Below are 16,541 nucleotides of genomic sequence, written 5' to 3' on the forward strand. Positions count from 1 at the left end.
CCCCAACAGCCTTATCTGGCAGGTCTCCTCCAGCCATCACCAAGCACACCTGCCTACAGCCTGAATCAGTCTCTGCCTTGATTCCCATCCTAGGAGGGACTGACCACAAGCTTGAATGCTGTGGCCAGGGCTCTGAGCAGAGGCCCTGATGGATGTGGGAGAAATAGATAATCTCAGTGTCTCACACATTCCTGGAGGACTCCACAGAGCAAAAAGGTGTAAGATGCATTGGCTTAAATGCTGGTTGTGGAGGTGGCTTATAGAGAAAAATGACCCAGGAAGCAGAACATTTGAGACCAGAGTCTACCTCTGCACTGATGTGTGCCCCCTGCCCCTCTTGGCCAAGACTTTTGTACAGTTTCAGCTTCACTGTGCAAAGGCACTATATATTTGGAGTAGAACTCCCAAATTTTCTTTCAAAGCTATCTTCCTATGAGTTTGAGCACTGTGGGGCAGAATCAGCCTTTTGGAGGTTAAATGTGCCCTTCAAAATGGCATTAATTATGTGTTCCCTATACCTCCTGGCCTGATTATTCTTTTCTTTTTAAAAAAATATATTTTCTTTCTTGCCAGCTGGGTGTGGCTCAGTGGTTGAGCATCAACCTAGGATCCAGGAGCTCGTGGTTGGATTCCCAGTCAGGGCACATGCCCAGGTTGCGGGCTTGATCCCCAGTCAGGGGCATATAGGAGGCAGCCAATCAAAGAGGACTCTTTCATCATTGATGTTTCTATCTCTCTCTCTCTCTCCCTCTACCTTCCTCTCCCTGAAACCAATAAAGATATATTTTTAAAATAATATAAAAAAATAAAAATTAAAAATTTTTCTTTTTTAAAAAATATTTTTATTGATTTCAGAGAGAGAAAGCGGGGGGGGGGGGGGGGGAGAAAGACATCGATTGGCAACATGCCTCCCACCAGAAATTGAGCCAAAACGTGGGCATTTGCCCTGACCAGGAATCGAATCAGTGACTTCTTGGTGCATGGGACCACGCTCAGCCAATTGAGCGACACCGGTCAGGACCTGGCCATTCTTATAGATCTTACTGGGGAGGTTGGTGGGGCACCAGCCTTGAACCGTGCCTTAGGAATTCAAACCAGGGCACAAGTAGCTGAGGTTCTTTCTTAATCTCCAGATGCCCCAGCAGTCCCAATTCTCTAATAAATCAGCCCAGCTTTTCTTTCCTCCCTTTTCACATGGCTCCTGCTCCCAGCTCCTGCTCCCCACAGTGTCCCTGTAGGAGTCGCGCGCTGATTCGCAGCCTTTTCTGGCCTGAGAGCTGCGCCCGCCCGGGAAAGGCAAGCAGCCAGGCAAGCAGCCAGGCAAGACTAGGAAGGCCGCTCTTCTCCAAGAAGTGGTGCTGGCGCGCACCCTGGTGGACGATAGCGGAACTGCAGGCGCTCTGTTCCAGCTCCGCCCCGCCGGGGGCAAGGCCTTCCAGGTCACCTGGGAACCTTGGTCCAACGGGACAAATCTGACCCTAAATGGAGGCACTGGCTCCCGGAACTAAGCTGGGGATCTTGCAGGGAGAGAGGGTGAGGAGCATATATTATTGGGAAGCCAGGAGGGGTGGACAGAAGAGGGGTGTGGGACTCTTGGAGAGGCGGGGTAACTAGGGAGATGGGCCGGGACTCTCAGTAGGGCAGGGCCCGGGGAACCTGATGGTCTGCCCTGGCCTACTGATTCCTAAGCCTGGAGCTTAGGGAGAGAGTAGGTGCCTCAGTGTCACATCGCACATCGAGTGTGCGTGGGGTGCTGGGGCACCAGAACCCCACTGCAGTGCCTTCCCTGAGTGTCTGTTTTCACCTGTTGGGAAAGGGGCTCCCTAAGACTGATTCCTGGCCAGGATGGTGGAGAGGTGGCATGAGGGACACGCTCATCTCCACCTCTCCCCCAGATGACATCGTGGAGCCCTGACACCCCATGTTCCTGTGACTGCTTTGTCTCCGTGCCCCCGGCCTCTGCCATCCCAGCTGTGATCTTTGCCAAGAACTCAGACCGACCCCGGGATGAGGTGCAGGAGGTGGTGTTTGTACCAGCAGGCACTCATACCCCTGGCAGCAGGCTCCAGGTGGGTTAGGCCTTATGGGGTGCCAGGAGGTGGCAGGTGTAGGCATTCTTCTAAGACCTTTCCCCTCTCTGCTTCCCACACCTGGGAAGCCTCCAGATGTGGAAAGAGCATGAGGTTCACGTCTACCAACCTGGACTTAGCCTATTACTTAACCTCTGTCATCCTCTGTTTTCTCATCTGTAAAATGGAAATAAGACCTTCCTCTAAGGGCTGTGTAAGGTGACTGGCACAGTGCCAGCACTTTGTAGGTACCTCGCCTTTCTGAGTGGACTCCTCTTCTCCCCTACCTGCAGTGCACCTACATTGAGGTGGAACAGGTGTTGAAAACCCATGCTGTGATCCTAAGCCGCCCTTCTTGGCTGTGGGGGGCCGAGATGGGCGCCAACGAGCATGGTGTCTGCATTGGCAACGAGGCCGTTTGGACCAAGGAGCCAGTTGGGGAGGGGGAAGCCCTGCTGGGCATGGATCTACTCAGGTGCGGCCCCTGCTCTCTTATCCCCTCACCACACTAGAAGTCTTGGGGGCTGAGTACTGGCCCAGCCATCCTCCCCTCCTCCAAGCCTGGTTCACAAGGGCCTCCTCCTTTATGCCCATCTTGTCTTGGTATCATCACCGGGAGGCTGCCCCTGCCCCTCCTCCCTCCTATCTCCACAATCTGGTAAGAAGCTCTCCAATGTGGCCACCTCTGGCCTCTCCTGGCCCAGAAATAGGGCAGTGGTTTTAGTTTCTTTTCAATAGAGGTAAAATGTTTTTCAAATGACAGCTCATGTAGAGTCCAATTTATAAAACCAGTAAAAGTGGAGCACGTCTGATTGAAGAGAGGTCTTGGGGCTCAGGGCACTTCTCTCTCTGAGACTATGTTTTGGCCCTTTCCATGGAACCCTTAGAGGCAGCTTGAAAATCACTGGTGTAATTGTGCAATGTTGGCAGATTTTCTATGGGACTTGGGCCTGACACCTAACCTCCCTGGGCTTCTTCTGTCCACTGGAACTTCGGCCACCAGCCACTGAGACCCTATCACCCTTCTGTCCCCTGGACCTCTTTTTGTGCCAGGCTGGCTTTAGAGCGGAGCAGCTCAGCCCAGGAGGCCTTGCACGTGATCACAGGCTTGCTGGAACGCTATGGGCAGGGGGGCAGCTGCCGGGAGGATGCCACATCATTCCGCTACCACAACACCTTCCTGCTGGCTGACCGAACTGAGGCATGGGTGCTGGAGACGGCAGGGAGGCTGTGGGCTGCGCAGAGGATCCCGGGTGAGGAGCCTGGTGCTGGGACCTGCCTCCCAGAGGTGGCCCCTTTTGCTAGCTTTTGAAGGGGGTGGAAAAATGGTGGTGGCAGGGAAGGGCCAACCCAGGTGCAAACCTCTTAGGTGGTGGGGCCATCTAGAGAGATGGAAAATGAGCCCTCTGGGGAACTTATCTCCCCCCTCACTTGGTTAAGTGCTCTTGTGCTCCAGCCTGCCGCTTCCTCTGAGAGCCTTCCTGAATTCCTTGGTGGTCAAGTTCCCCCCTTATATGCAAACAGGTGCTTCTTCATCACACTCACCACAGATGGCAAGCTCACATTTATTTCTGTGATTGTTTCTGTGATTGTTTTGTCTGTCTCCCACTCCATGAGGGTAGGTCTGTTCTCTTCACCACTGTGTTCTCAGCACCTAGCCGGGCACCTGGCACAGAATAGGTGCTTAATAATGAACGAACTACCCCTCTTCTCCCTCACAGAGGGGGCCCGCAACATCTCCAACCAGCTGAGCATTGGCACAGACATCTCAGCTGAACACCCGGAGCTCCGGACCCACGCCCAGGCCCAGGGCTGGTGGGGCGGCCGGGGCACCTTTGACTTCGCTCAGGTCTTCTCCCTGACGCAGCAGCCGGTGCGCATGGAGGCTGCCAAGGCCCGCTTCAGGGCTGGGCGGGAGCTGCTGCAGGAACGGCAAGGTCAGGGAGTGGGCAGGGGTGAAGGCCGGGAGGGCCACAACACTGCCAGCCCCTCCTCCCTCCCATAACTTTGGGGGCTTGGTCTGAAGCCAGAGGTTCCCCTTCTGCCCTGGGGGCCCTTACCCTGTCCTACTTGGCAGGGGGCATCACCGCAGAGGCGATGATGGACATCCTCAGGAACAAGGAAAGTGGCATCTGTATGGACTCTGGAGGCTTCCGCACCACGGCCAGCATGGTGTCCATCCTGCCCCGGGATCCCACGCAGCCCTGTGTCCACTTCCTCACTGCCACACCTGACCCATCTAGGTGAGAGGAGGGAGGCTGGGGCAGGAGGGGGAGAGTGTGCTGGGCAGGGGAAATCGAGGGATGTGACAGTCCTCCATCCTTCCATCTGCGTCCCATTAGGTCAGTGTTCAAACCTTTCATCTTCGGGGTGGGGGCAGCTCAGGCCCCCCAGGTGCTGTCCCCCACTTTTGGAGCACAGGACCCTGTCCGGACCATGCCCCGATTCCAGACTCAGGTGGATCGCCGGCACTCTCTCTACCGTAGACACCAGGAGGCCCTGAGGCTAATGGAGAGTGAGCAGGTAACCCCCAGGGAATAAGGGTACCCTGGGGGGACAGCTCATCTCCCCCACACCCAACTGAGTTCTGGAAACATGAGAGGACTTGGGAGTGGAGAGACTTCTGGGCTGGGGAGAGGGGTCTCTCCCTTCAGAGCCAGCTGCCCAGGAGAACGTCAGGCCGTCCGTCCTTTCTCCTACTGTGTGAGACCGCAGACATGTCCCCCTTAATTGGGAGGGAAGCCTGCCCTGGGACTCATCTCTGCCTTTCCCTGGCAGGATCAGGGGCAGCAGCTGCGGCAGAAGCAGCGGGATCTGGAGCTGGAAGGCCTGGAGGCAGTGAGGGGGCTGCTGGCTGGGGAGTGGGCCCCACCCCCCCAGGAACTGGGTGGCCTCTTCCAGGCCTTTGTGGAGAAGGAGAGCCAAGCATATGCCTGAGCTCCACAGCGCCCCCTGGCCCGCATGGGGTGAGGGGCTGGGTGTGGGCGCTGGACCCCTGGGGTAGTGGGATCAGAGCAGTTTCTTCGTGCCCCTTGTTCTGAGTAGCCGGCTCGGCCTTGTCTTAATAAATGTTTTATTTCTTATGTGTTTTACTGATTGCTTCCCTTGAGATTCCCCAGTGACATGAACGACAAATTCAGGGCCTGGAGATACTTTATTGGGAGAGGCTCCTGCCACAGGGGAGAGCTCTGAGGAGGAGGGGAGGCCCATTCTACTCTTCTTGCCCAGTTCTTGTTCCTGTGGCTTTGCTGACAGGGTAGGGTAGCAATTCATTTCTTGATTCTCCTGGTCATAGTTTTGGTTGTGCTGGGTGCCCCAGCCACAGAGACCTTAGGGGCTACAGCTGCTCTCACCCCCTTCCTTGCCTGGACAAGGTTTTGGGGGCCCTTGGAAACCAGAGGCCACAGTTTCTTGGTGGCAAAGGAGGCTTGAGGCAAGGGGGCAGGCTCATGGGGTGTCTTCTTCCCTTGCCCGGCAGTGACAGAAGGGCTGCTATCCCCAGCCATGGACCTCCCGGGCAGCTGGGGGAGCTCAGTGAGCACGGGCTGTGTCTCCATCCTCAGAAGGTGCTCCATCTGGGCTGCCTGCTGTCTGCGCTCCTTGTGCCTGCTCATGTCCTGTTCCAGCTCCTTGAGGAAGCCTGTGAGGGCCAGGATGGTGGGTGTCTGATGGAGCCTGGGCTCAGCACAAGGGCCCCTGGGCAGAGGGAGAAAGTCTCTGGCTGAGCTGAGCAAACTGCCATCCCTAATAGGGAGGAGCCTGAGGCTGGGGTGGGGAGGGCGAGTCACCTGTGTGCCCAGGCTGACCTCTGGCCCTAGCTGTATTGTCCTCCTCTGGCCCAGATGCTGATCTGGGCTTGGGGCTATTTCCCCAGACCCCACGGGGCAGGGGTGAGCTCTGGGGAGGCTGCAAGCATTGGAAAGCAGGGTCACCTCGCTCTGAGCAGAACGGGCCACTCAGCTCTGGGAACTCTTCATCCGAGGCTTTGCCCTCCTCATCTGAGTCCCAGCGCTCCGACACAGGCTGCCTGTCCAGGTCCATGAGCAGTGGCAGGGCTCCGATCACCAGCTCCCTGCAGGGCAGAAAGCAGACGCTCTGTTGGAGGGCACCTGTGGGTGTGGAGCCTGGGAGGTTGCACACACAGCAACAGCACCCACACCGGGTGGGATGCTGGCTCCTGAGTGGGAAGTCCCCAAAGAGCTAAGGGCTGGTTCCATGAGGAGTTATGGGGGGAAAAGGGAAAAAGGGCTGATGAGCTGGGGTGGGGGCGGAGAAGGTACCACGGACTGAGACTCCAGGTTTGCAGGCTGAGAGGGAGCCCACGTGGAGTTAGTAGGAGGAGACCAGCCATCGCCCCTTTCTTCCCACCTTCAGTTCCTGCTCACCTGTAGCCATCCTGGTTGGTGCAGCTGTTTCCAGTCAGGTTGAGGATGAGAAGGCTTTGGGGGAATTCATCTGCTTGCACCAAAGTGAGGGAATGAGGTTCTCACACCCACCTTCTATCCCAAAGCCACTGCCTCTCTGCACAGCCCCTGACCCCCTGGAGGATGTGCTGCTAAGGCAGGCACAGGGAGATGGGGGCAGAAAGGAGGGAGGGCCCCGCACGGGACTTATTCTATGAGCCAGAGTGAGGGCGTTCCTACCCAGCTTCAGTTTTTCTATCAGGTTCTCAGAAAGGTCCAGAAACTGGAGGTGTGGGAGGTCACGAAGGTTTTCCACCTGCCTGATTCGGTTTCCTGCCAGAGACAGGAAGCTGTAGGGGAGGGGAGGGGTACAGAGAAAGAGCTGAGTCATAGAACAGCTGCCGGAAAGGGAGAGGGCTTCAGGCACTCCGGCCCCTGGCTAAGCAGTTGGATGACAAGTGGGAACACCTGGCCTTCTGGGGTGAGGGAAACAGAGCTAGGCTGGCTGGATCCTCAGCTGACAAGGAGCGAGGCTTGGAGAGATCTGAACCAGTTCTTTTTGGGTGTTACCAGGTTTCCTCCCCTTCGCCCCCCCCCCCCTTCTTCTACACTCCCCACCCCACCCCCTGCCTGAGCCCTGGTACCACTTACCGCAAGGAGGGGATGCAGGCCAGGTTCTCAATTCGCTGTATCTTATTCTGCAGGAAGAAACCAAAGTGGGAAACCAACCTGAGGTCAGTTGGGTGGGGGACCCTTTAAAGGGACAACATCCCAAGACCATATCTACTATTGCAACTGGAGATCTGGCACTTGGGAATGATGACCCAGCCACTGAACTGTTTGTCACAACCTTGGGATGATTTGCTTTCTCCAGGGTGTAAATTTGGGGCTGGCTAAAATTGATTAATGTATACCCTGCTCACCCCACAACCAAAGAGTCACCCGGAAATCAGAGAAGGAAACCAAGGAGCCACAGGGAACTGGAAAAGACCTTGGTGGGGGCTTGCATACACAAAGGGAACAATGAACATATATTACTTTGATTTGTAAACTTTCTACGGGGAAAGGTTCAGGGAGCTGGGTATATTCAATCTGGGGGAGGCTGAAGGTCAACCAACCAACCACCAACTCCCACACCCACCCCCACTCCCACCCCCACTGACAGCCTTCAAGTTTCTGAAGGACACAAAGGAATCTTCTTGGTTCCCTCTTCCTCTTCTTCAGAACAGGAAAGGAGCTTGAGCTATATAACATGAGAAATTTAGGGTAGACACCAAGAAGAACTAGACCAAGAGAAGTGTCTGACAAAAAACAGTGATTCAAGAACATGCTCAAGATCTCTTTTGGAAGAATTGGTCTTTCAATTCCGGTTCATCTGAGAATGGTTTCAGTGAAGGTCTGTCTGCCTGAACGCCAAGGAGTAGGCAAGATGACCTGCTTGGCTCCTTTCAGATTAAACAGACTTGGTCCAAAGGGAGCAAGTGGGGCGGAAGTAGAAGGGGCAAGAAGTTACCGCTTGCAGATAGAGGCTGTGAAGATTCTGGAGGCCTTCCAGATTCATAATAGTGGTGATCCCCTCCCGGTCCAAGCGGACAGTCTGTAGTTCAGCAATAGTGTGAAACCTGGGAGAACAGTCCGTAGGGTGGGCTCTTAGCGGGGAAGAGGGGAAGGGGGAAGGAAAGGTTTTGAGGGGGAGTGGATGGCTAAGTAACATATGAGCAGGAGTTAGCCAGGAAGGTGAGAAGGGGCTGAGGAGAAAGCATTTCAAACAGAAGGAATAGTATGTGCTTATTCAGCCTTTCTCAAACTTTGATGTGCCCATAAATCCCGTGGGGGTCTTGTTAAAATGTAGTTTTTCATTCAGTGGGCCTGAGGTGGGGCTGAGAGTCTTCATTTCTAGCAAGCTCCCAGGTGGTGTTGACTCGGCTGCCCCCGCTCTCCTTCCCAGCACCAACCACTCTAAGTAGTAAGGCACTAAGGTGTGAGAACCCGGGGTCTTAGAGGACTTGCACACTTGTGGAGAGTGGCAAGAAATAAGGCTGAATGGGCAGCAGAGGTCAACTCATACTAAGGTGTGTAGATTTTATTTTGGAAGGTTATATCAGGGAGTGACTGGTCAGATTTGTCATTTAAAGGGATCACTTTGGCAACAGTAGGGGGAGCCTGGATTGGGGTCATGGAGACTAATTAGGAGCTTGTTGAGAGGTGGTGACAGCTTTATCGAAGGCAGTTGAGTGGGCATGGTGGAAAAGAAGTGGAATGATTTTTAAGGAGGGAAAATCAATTAGGCATTAGTGCGGATTGAATATGTGGAGTAAAAGAGGGGCAAAGATTAGTTGACAAATCAGTACAGCTCAGGGGACTGCTCAGGGGACTGCTCATCCCGGGTGATCCAATACCCCAGCACTCTTATCTCTCCCTGCACTCACATCTTCTCTGACAGATCCTCATCCTCAGGGAAGGTCAAGTTCCGCTTAGTAATAAGGGCTTCAGTAATGCACACGTCCCCTTCCTCTGGACTCTGGGCAAGCTTAGCTGTGAAAAAAGATAGGTTCGGTTATTACAGGTCTTTATTCTTGGAGGCCTGACCCTACTGTTCTCCACCTGTTCTACCCACCGTCCCATCTCCCTACTCACCTCCAGGCATGACCTAAAGGCCGCTGTCCTGGGGCGAGACTGGAAGGAAGAGCAGAGCTCTTTGGAGAGCCCCTGGGGATGGCGGGACCCTGGATGGTATAAGGAGAGAGAAGCTCAGAGTCTTGGGGGACAGAGGAAAGGGGTTGATTCAGAGCAAATATTGAAGTGGGGTAGAAGACATAAGCAAATCGAAGCGGGGGATCAGGAGTTTGGGGGTTGTAGAGGCGCTCCGCTGCCAGAAAACTCGGGGAGGTTGGTTAGTGCACGCGGACGCAGAAAAGCGGTTCAGCGGTTTGGCATCGTTGCTAGGAGACCGACGCCAGGTGGGGCGCTGGAGAGGGCGGGCTCGCGGCGCATGCGGAGTACTGCTCCAGTTGGCCGATCCTCCGTCTGCTTCCGGCCCCAGGTCTCCCACAATCCTTAGCTCTTTCCGTTTCGCGCGGCTCCCGTCGGTGCTTTCGGTGGCAATGGCTGCGGCCGTGGCTGGGATTCTGCGAGGCGGCCTCCTGCCCCAGGCGGGTAAGGAGAGGCCCAGGTCCTCACGGAGTGTTACGGCCGGTGCTCTCTAATCCTCGTCTCCCCTCCTCTGCTATAGGTTCCCTCCCGCAATCTCTGATTCAGATAGCTCCCGATGACCCCAGAATCTATTAATAACCGCAAACAGCAACAGCGCCGACCATAAACAGTATTTATTGGCTATGCCCCAGGTCCCCTGCATTCTATGGGTTTCTGTAAATCATCGCCTAGGTTTTGCTCGCCTCCAGTTTACTTTGCTTAGACCACTCCCCGCCCCGACCTTGGCACTGTCTCCTTACAGTCTCAGCCTAATTGTCACTTCCTTAGACCTGCCCTTGCCACCCTCTGCAAAGCAGGGTTCCCCTGTTAAATCTGTAACTTGCACTGTGTTTATCGACCCTTTAGCCCATCACAATCTGTAATTTTGCATTTATTTATTTGTCTCTCTCTTAGACTTTAAACTCCATAAAGGCAGAACCATGTTCATTCAGCATAAACAACAGGTACCATAATGCTTGACATTATTAGGCATCCAGTAGGTATTTGTTTAATGAATGATTTAGCGCACACAATATACGCCAGGTACAGTAATGAATGCTTTACAGGTATTATCTCATTTAAATCTGAGAGCACCCTATGAAAAGGTGTTCTCATCCCCTCTTTACAGATGAAGAAACTCAAATTTAGACCTGTCAAGTGACTGGTCGAGGTCACAGCTGGTAACCGGGAGAAGAAAGATTAAAATTTGGTTCCATCTAGGTTTTATGGCCCCTGGCAATAAAACCTCTCACCCCAAGAACTCTCCATACTCTCTGACTGTTAGAGCCACCTTCTGGCTGAACCTTTCCCTGAGATCTCATCTCGGTCTTGGGAAGGGCTGAAAGTGGGAAGCTCTAACTTGCATTCTTTTGTCAAGAATGAAGGGGTCACTTTGGCTCAGTACTTTCAAGTGGCTCCCTTGTCTTCTGAGGGTTGTTCTCCAGCAATGCTTGCAAAAAAGAGAAGAGGGAAGGGAGACTTGTTTGGGGGAGCTCCTCCCATTTCTTCAAATCATGGGAGAAGGCTTCAGAGCAGTGCTTAGAGCAGTGTTTTTCAAACTTAAGCAGGCATCAGCATCACCTGGAGGGCTTATTCAAACATTGCTGGGCTCCATTCCAGACCTTTTGACTCAGTAGGACTAGGATGGGCCTGAGAACTGGTATTTCTAAGAAGTTCCATGGTGCTGCTGATACTGGTTTGGGGATGGGGGCACACTTTAAGCACCACTTGTTTAGACCAGGGATTGGCAAATTATGGCAGGGCTGGTCACCTGTTTTATAAATAAAATTTTATTGAAACTTAGCCACATCTATTTGTTTACATATTATCTATGATTGCTTTCATGGTACGTTGACAGAATTGAGTAGTAGTGACAGAGACTGTTTGGCTCTTAAACTTAAAATATTTACTATTTGGCCATTTAAGAAAAAGTTTATTCTCCCTCTTTTTAATGTGTTCAAAATACTTTCTCTTTGATTCTCATCTTTCCCCCCCATCCCTCTGCATAAAGAAGCGCTGGAGAAATGGGAGCCTCAAAGGGTCAAGCAACTGAACTAAGATTAGCTATTAGAAAAGGTTTGAGGATTCAGGATTTCTAGCAGGAGATTCTTCATCCCACTCTTGCACTGAGTCTAGCTTTGTGAGCCATGGTTGTCTGTGCCCAGAGGGTGGGCTTTTGCTCCATCTGGGGCAGACTAAGGCCTCCAAGAGGCTGCATCTCACTGCATTGCTATTTCCTCTCCCAGGCCGGCTGCCCACCCTCCAGACTGTCCGCCATGGTTCCAAGGCTGTTACCCGCCACCGCCGTGTGATGCACTTTGAACGGCAGAAACTAATGGCTGTGACTGAGTATATTCCCCCCAAACCTGCTGTCAATCCTAGATGCCTGACACCTCCTTCCAAGCCTTCCCAGGAGGTAAGGAGAAGACTGGGCATGTTACTTGGTGGTGGTATGGTGATTAAAATGATCTTATATCCATGGCCCTAGTGAAGAAGGATTCTAGCACATGGTCATCCACATCATTACTTCCTCACTTTGACCCCATGGCCCAGATACTTCAAAATGAAATCTGCGCTTGATTTGGCATTGGCCTTTTGGGCTCTGTGGATTGGATGGGTCTCCTGAATTTCCTTCATTTCTAACTTGTCTCCAAAAATATGTGTGTGGAAGCTATCCAAGTGTGTGTGTGTGTGGGGGGGGGGGAGCTGGGGAGGGAAGTTGGGGAGAATATATCTGTCCTGACTTGAAGGACTTGAAGCTTCCACATTTTCCTAGAAGAATGATAGCGGTTTTCTGTTTTTAAAAAGAACAGAAAGACCAGTGGAAAATTTGTGACTCCCTCGTGGTTCCTGTTATTGTAGTATCTAATAACTTCTAGTTTCTAGTTGGCTAGTGCTGCTTAAGGACTAGTTAGCTTTCTTCTGCTAGAGTCTGGGATGTGGGGAGGTGAGCAGCAATTGTAGGGTGTAGGATTTAAGGCCAGATGTTAAACCGATGCAAAAGGCGATATGAGTCATTTGGCAGAGGTCCCTTAAGGACTAATGGCCGGACAGAACCCACCCATCTGGGTTTTCTCCCTGTGAAAGCAAAGAGCTATCTGAAATGAGCCGTGAAGGGTCAGCCTGTAGACTGCTTGGCAAATCATGTTTCCTTGTCTGGAACTCTTTCAGCGGGATTTAGCTTTTTCCCACCCAGAATTGATTGGTAGAAAAATTGATTGATAGCCCCCAATTCAGACAACAATAAAATCATGGAATAGACTTTTCCAACTTAAGTTTTTCCCTCATAATTTTTTCTTAAGCCAATGGTGCTTGCTACCTCATAACTATAGAAGAATCTAGAACAGCACCATGCTCCAGAACTTTCTGGGGTGATGGCAGTGTTCTATATCTGACTGTCCAATATGGTAACTACTAACCATGTATGACTATCGAGCACTTGAAAGGAGGCTAGTGTGACTGAGGATCTGAATTTTTAATTGTATTTAATTTTAATTAATTTAAATAGAAATGGACACATGCAACTAGTGGCTACTGTATTGGACAGGGCAGATCTAGAATCTAGACTAGAATCTGGCACAGTAGTGAATCTTCCATTATTTTACCTTGCATGTATTAATATGTTCATGGAATTCTGCAAATAGCACCATGACTTCTAGGTCAAATAATATTGACTGGGTCAGACAGCTGACCAGTTCGGGGGGACTCAGTGTTCTCAGGTTTCAAAAACACTACCTTAATGACTGCAATTATCTAATGACAATGATAGGATAGAATGGGAGATGGAACATGTCTCTGGGAGTCAGGGCCCAACTAACCTCCCTGTACCCTGATCTTCCCCCACATTTGGGCATCATTGGAGGCCCAGCACTCATCCCTGTGGTAATAGAGGGGGAAGGAGAAGAAGCAGCTTATGTCCCCTTGGTCATCCTTTCCTGACTTCAGGAGACAGGCCTCACCCGCCTCCTCCGTCGGGAGATAGCAGCAGTTTTCCGAGACAACCGAATGATAGCTGTCTGCCAGAATGTGGCTATGAGTGCTGAGGACAAGCTTCTTATGCGACACCGGCTGCGGAAACACAATATCTTGATGAAGGTCTTCCCTAACCAGGTAGGGAGCCGCCCTGTACATCGGCTCTGCCCATGTTCCCCCTCTCCTGCCAACGCAGACCCCAGCATCTCTCCTCAGATAGGGCACTTACGACTCCTCCTCTCCACCAGCAGCCCTCTCATCTGGTGCCCAAACTGCGATTAGGGGCTGAGGAAACCCTCTGGTTGCACCCTTAGCCTAATGTGGCCTGTGACCAAGGTGGGCAGTTCTTCCTCCTGCTTGCCAATAAACCCTTCTTTCCTGCTGTGCCAGGTCCTGAAGCCCTTCCTGGAGGATTCCAAGTACCAAAATCTGCTGCCCCTTTTTGTGGGCCACAACCTGCTCCTAGTCAGTGAAGAGCCCAAAGTCAAGGAGATGGTGCGAATCTTGAAGGGTGTGCCTTTCCTGCCGCTGTTAGGTGAGCAAGCTCCCCTGCCTCTTGGGGGTGGGGTGAAGGGGATCGGGTGCTACTGCAGCCTAGTGCCATCTGCTAGGCATGAGTGGGTGAAACTGTGGACATCCTTGGAGAGGACATCCTCTCACAGATGGGGCCAGAGTCAACAGCACCTTTTGTTGAGGGCTGCCTGTCTTCTAACACCTGTGTTGGCTCACTGCCCTACATCACTTCTGCATTGGAGGGAAGATTAGGGAAGGCAGAGAACTCCACTGGGGGAGGAAGTTCAGACACCTTGAATCTAGCAGTGGAGTAGGTAGTAGGTACTAAAACCCACATAGACAAAGATACTTAAAACAAATAGCCCAAGTAAAGGGTGCTGAGGAACAGGGAGCAACGTTTCTAAGACTCCCCTGATGCTAAGAATTCCTGGAGGTACTATTTCTATATAGAAAACTGATTTCATATGTCTCTGTGGGAAGGGGCAGGAGTCTGTATTTATAACCCCCCCCCCCCCCCCACACACACACAAACACATACTCCATGGTTCTTCAAGAAAGTTTAGGAAACAGTGCTTTAGTGGGGGTCCGGCCAGGTGAATGATTTATGTAAGGATGTTTTAGAGATTTAGGAAGGGGGGGAGGGGATCAGTCCCAAACATGGTGGGAGTGGGTGGGGCACAAGTGGGAACCAGATAGAGGAAGGCTGGGAGGTGGAGAAGGGTAATGGAGAGCAATTCCTAGGGTTGGAATGTTGTTTTCAGAGAAGAAAGGCATTTGTGGGGAGTTCACCTGACCCTGTGCTTTTCCAGGTGGCTGCATTGATGACACCATCCTCAGCAGGCAAGGCTTCATCAACTACTCCAAACTTCCCAGCCTGGCCCTGATGCAGGGGGAGCTGGTAGGGGGGCTCACCCTCCTCATGGCCCAGACCCACTCTCTGCTTCAGCACCAGCCCCTCCATCTGACCGCCCTGTTGGATCAGCATGTCAGACAGCAACATGAGGGGGACTCAGTTGTGCCAGCCAGTAGGCAGCCTGATCCTCCTGACCCTGTTACGGACTCATAGCCAGCCTGTTGTACCCAGCCTGCCCAAAATACACCCTACCCCAGTGGCTGTGCTGTCCTTCTGGAGATGTGGAAGAACTTGGGGTGGGAGTAGCATGTGTTCCCTGGCTTCTACTGAGAATGACCTCCAATGAAGAAAGATTTCATTTCAGAATGGAGGCTTTTAACCACTGTCTTTGCCCTTTGTTTTTCTAACTTGGGACCTGACAAGAGCAAAGTCTCAGCTCTCCAGGTTCGAAGCAGAGAAGCTGAACAGATGAGGATATTATCCTCTGCCTCGTGTTCACTGTCCCTCGCACATGTCTCCCCAGCCTATGCCCTCGTTGTCAGAAAGCTCAACTAAGTAATCATGCTAAGAATGGCTTCTCTTGAGAGCCTGCTGTGCCAGACTGTATGCTAACCACTTCCTAGGTATTCTTTTATTTCTTGGGCAGAGAAGTTAAAGAGCCTGCCCAAGGTCATGCAGTTGGTAAGTGGCAGAACAGGGACTTGAAGCAGCTCTCTCTGCTCTGAAGACCATGCTCTGGATTTCTACACTAGAGCTTCCTCATTAAGGTCCCAGGTGGGCTTGGATGTTAATTCACCGTTGGGGTGTGACATGTTGTGGAAAGGTTGGAAACACTGCTTTATGATGAAAAGAAATGCATTTTACTTAGTCTGTCTTGCTGTATACAAGCTTATCTTCCCTATAGACTTATCCTCAGGGACACCTCTGACTCTCACTTCTCTTCCTAGAAAATCCTCCCTCTTCCCATTTCCAAGCCTGTTACCTCCCTGTCCCTACTCCCACAAATGACATTTCTTACATGTGTATCTTTTGGAAGGAAGCTTCCAGCTTTGCCCAGTAGCTAACATGTCTTAGGTGGTTCTGAGCAAAGGAGCTGGGGGAAAGCCAGGATTCTGTGCCAATGAGAGGTTTTGGGGGCTCTTAAGTAGAAGGCATTTAAGGCTTGGGGAGCAAAAGTTCCTAATGAAGGGGAGAGGATATTTAACTACAGGATGTTTAACGAGCATGCTCTGGGTGGACGCAAGGGTGCTGTGGGGAAAGTGGCTGTTGAGCATTCCTCCTGGACTTGGAACAATGCCACAGTCTCCCAAGTCCTAGACAGGAACCACTCTGGCAGTGGTGATCTGCAGTAGCTTTTCTGTGGCCTGGTCTAGGACCAGCTGCCCACAGTGCCCAGCTCTGTGCTGGACACCCAGAGATAATCAATGTGAAATGAATTAAAAGGCCTTTGAGGCTCCTAGATGCCAGAGCCGTTTGGCCAGCAATGCCCCGTGCTGTTGGTGACTCCCAGAACCACCAGGTGCAACAGCACCCTCCTTGGGTGGCTGGAGCTGTGCTGAGGTTCTGAATGACGCAGAGCCCAGGCATCTCCTGAGAGATGTATAAGACCATGAAGAGTCAGCTAAGGCCATGTGGGCACGAGATGGATGGGGAAGTGGCCTAAAGTATTTCTGGATCAAAGAAGAACCCCACATTGCATCTTTTACTGGCTATTAAAAATCCACTTTCCAGAAAAAGGCTTCACTGCACTTAAAGCTGTCAGTCTCACATTCGTTTCAATGAATTTTAAACCTTTCTCAAGAGCTGATTTTTAATTAGAATTGAGCAGCTGAACATAGTACTCCAGCAAAAGGGCAGAGGTGCTCAGAAAGCGAGGGTACCCAAGTTGGCTCCAGCTAGTCCTTAACAGCCAGCTGGTTCCTGCCCCAGACCTGTTCCCAATGCAGAGACTCAGCAGGCTGGGGCGGGGTTTGTCTGGCTGCATAGGTGCTTTCAGTCCTCCACTCCATGGGACCGGTGACAGCCTCTATGGGGGCCACC

General features: G+C 52.1%; 3 protein-coding genes across 4 annotated transcripts in view; 2 read left to right on the forward strand and 1 right to left on the reverse strand.

The window, feature by feature from the left end:
- Positions 1 to 5,160, forward strand: part of SCRN2 (secernin 2) — a 116,863-nt gene extending 111,703 nt beyond the window's left edge. The window contains exons 1-8 of one of the 2 annotated variants that reach the window (XM_081160958.1): positions 1,438 to 1,533; positions 1,896 to 2,069; positions 2,363 to 2,544; positions 3,123 to 3,322; positions 3,791 to 4,006; positions 4,147 to 4,312; positions 4,412 to 4,592; positions 4,848 to 5,160. In XM_081160958.1, the coding sequence (XP_081017084.1) occupies positions 1,483 to 1,533; positions 1,896 to 2,069; positions 2,363 to 2,544; positions 3,123 to 3,322; positions 3,791 to 4,006; positions 4,147 to 4,312; positions 4,412 to 4,592; positions 4,848 to 5,006 (1,329 nt within the window). In that variant the 5' untranslated portion in view covers positions 1,438 to 1,482 and the 3' untranslated portion in view covers positions 5,007 to 5,160. Of the gene's footprint in view, positions 1 to 1,437; positions 1,534 to 1,895; positions 2,070 to 2,362; positions 2,545 to 3,122; positions 3,323 to 3,790; positions 4,007 to 4,146; positions 4,313 to 4,411; positions 4,593 to 4,847 lie in introns of those variants that run through there. The other variant, XM_081160959.1, reaches the window with a different exon arrangement.
- LRRC46 (leucine rich repeat containing 46) lies at positions 5,128 to 9,421 on the reverse strand. The gene is made up of 8 exons (XM_081160960.1): positions 9,110 to 9,421; positions 8,902 to 9,007; positions 7,986 to 8,094; positions 7,124 to 7,170; positions 6,713 to 6,822; positions 6,455 to 6,524; positions 6,002 to 6,141; positions 5,128 to 5,709 (listed from the first exon to the last, which is right to left on the reverse strand). Exons 1-8 carry the CDS (start codon positions 9,117 to 9,119, stop codon positions 5,339 to 5,341), a joined length of 963 nt encoding a protein of 320 aa, XP_081017086.1. The 5' UTR covers positions 9,120 to 9,421; the 3' UTR covers positions 5,128 to 5,338.
- A 130-nt stretch (positions 9,422 to 9,551) lies between these two features.
- MRPL10 (mitochondrial ribosomal protein L10) lies at positions 9,552 to 16,248 on the forward strand. The gene is made up of 5 exons (XM_081161079.1): positions 9,552 to 9,628; positions 11,410 to 11,579; positions 13,109 to 13,273; positions 13,526 to 13,670; positions 14,458 to 16,248. Exons 1-5 carry the CDS (start codon positions 9,577 to 9,579, stop codon positions 14,712 to 14,714), a joined length of 789 nt encoding a protein of 262 aa, XP_081017205.1. The 5' UTR covers positions 9,552 to 9,576; the 3' UTR covers positions 14,715 to 16,248.
- The last annotated feature ends 293 nt before the right edge of the window (positions 16,249 to 16,541 follow it).

The sequence above is a fragment of the Miniopterus schreibersii genome (genome assembly GCF_964146895.1).
Source record: "Miniopterus schreibersii genome assembly, chromosome: 16".
NCBI lineage: Eukaryota > Metazoa > Chordata > Mammalia > Chiroptera > Miniopteridae > Miniopterus > Miniopterus schreibersii.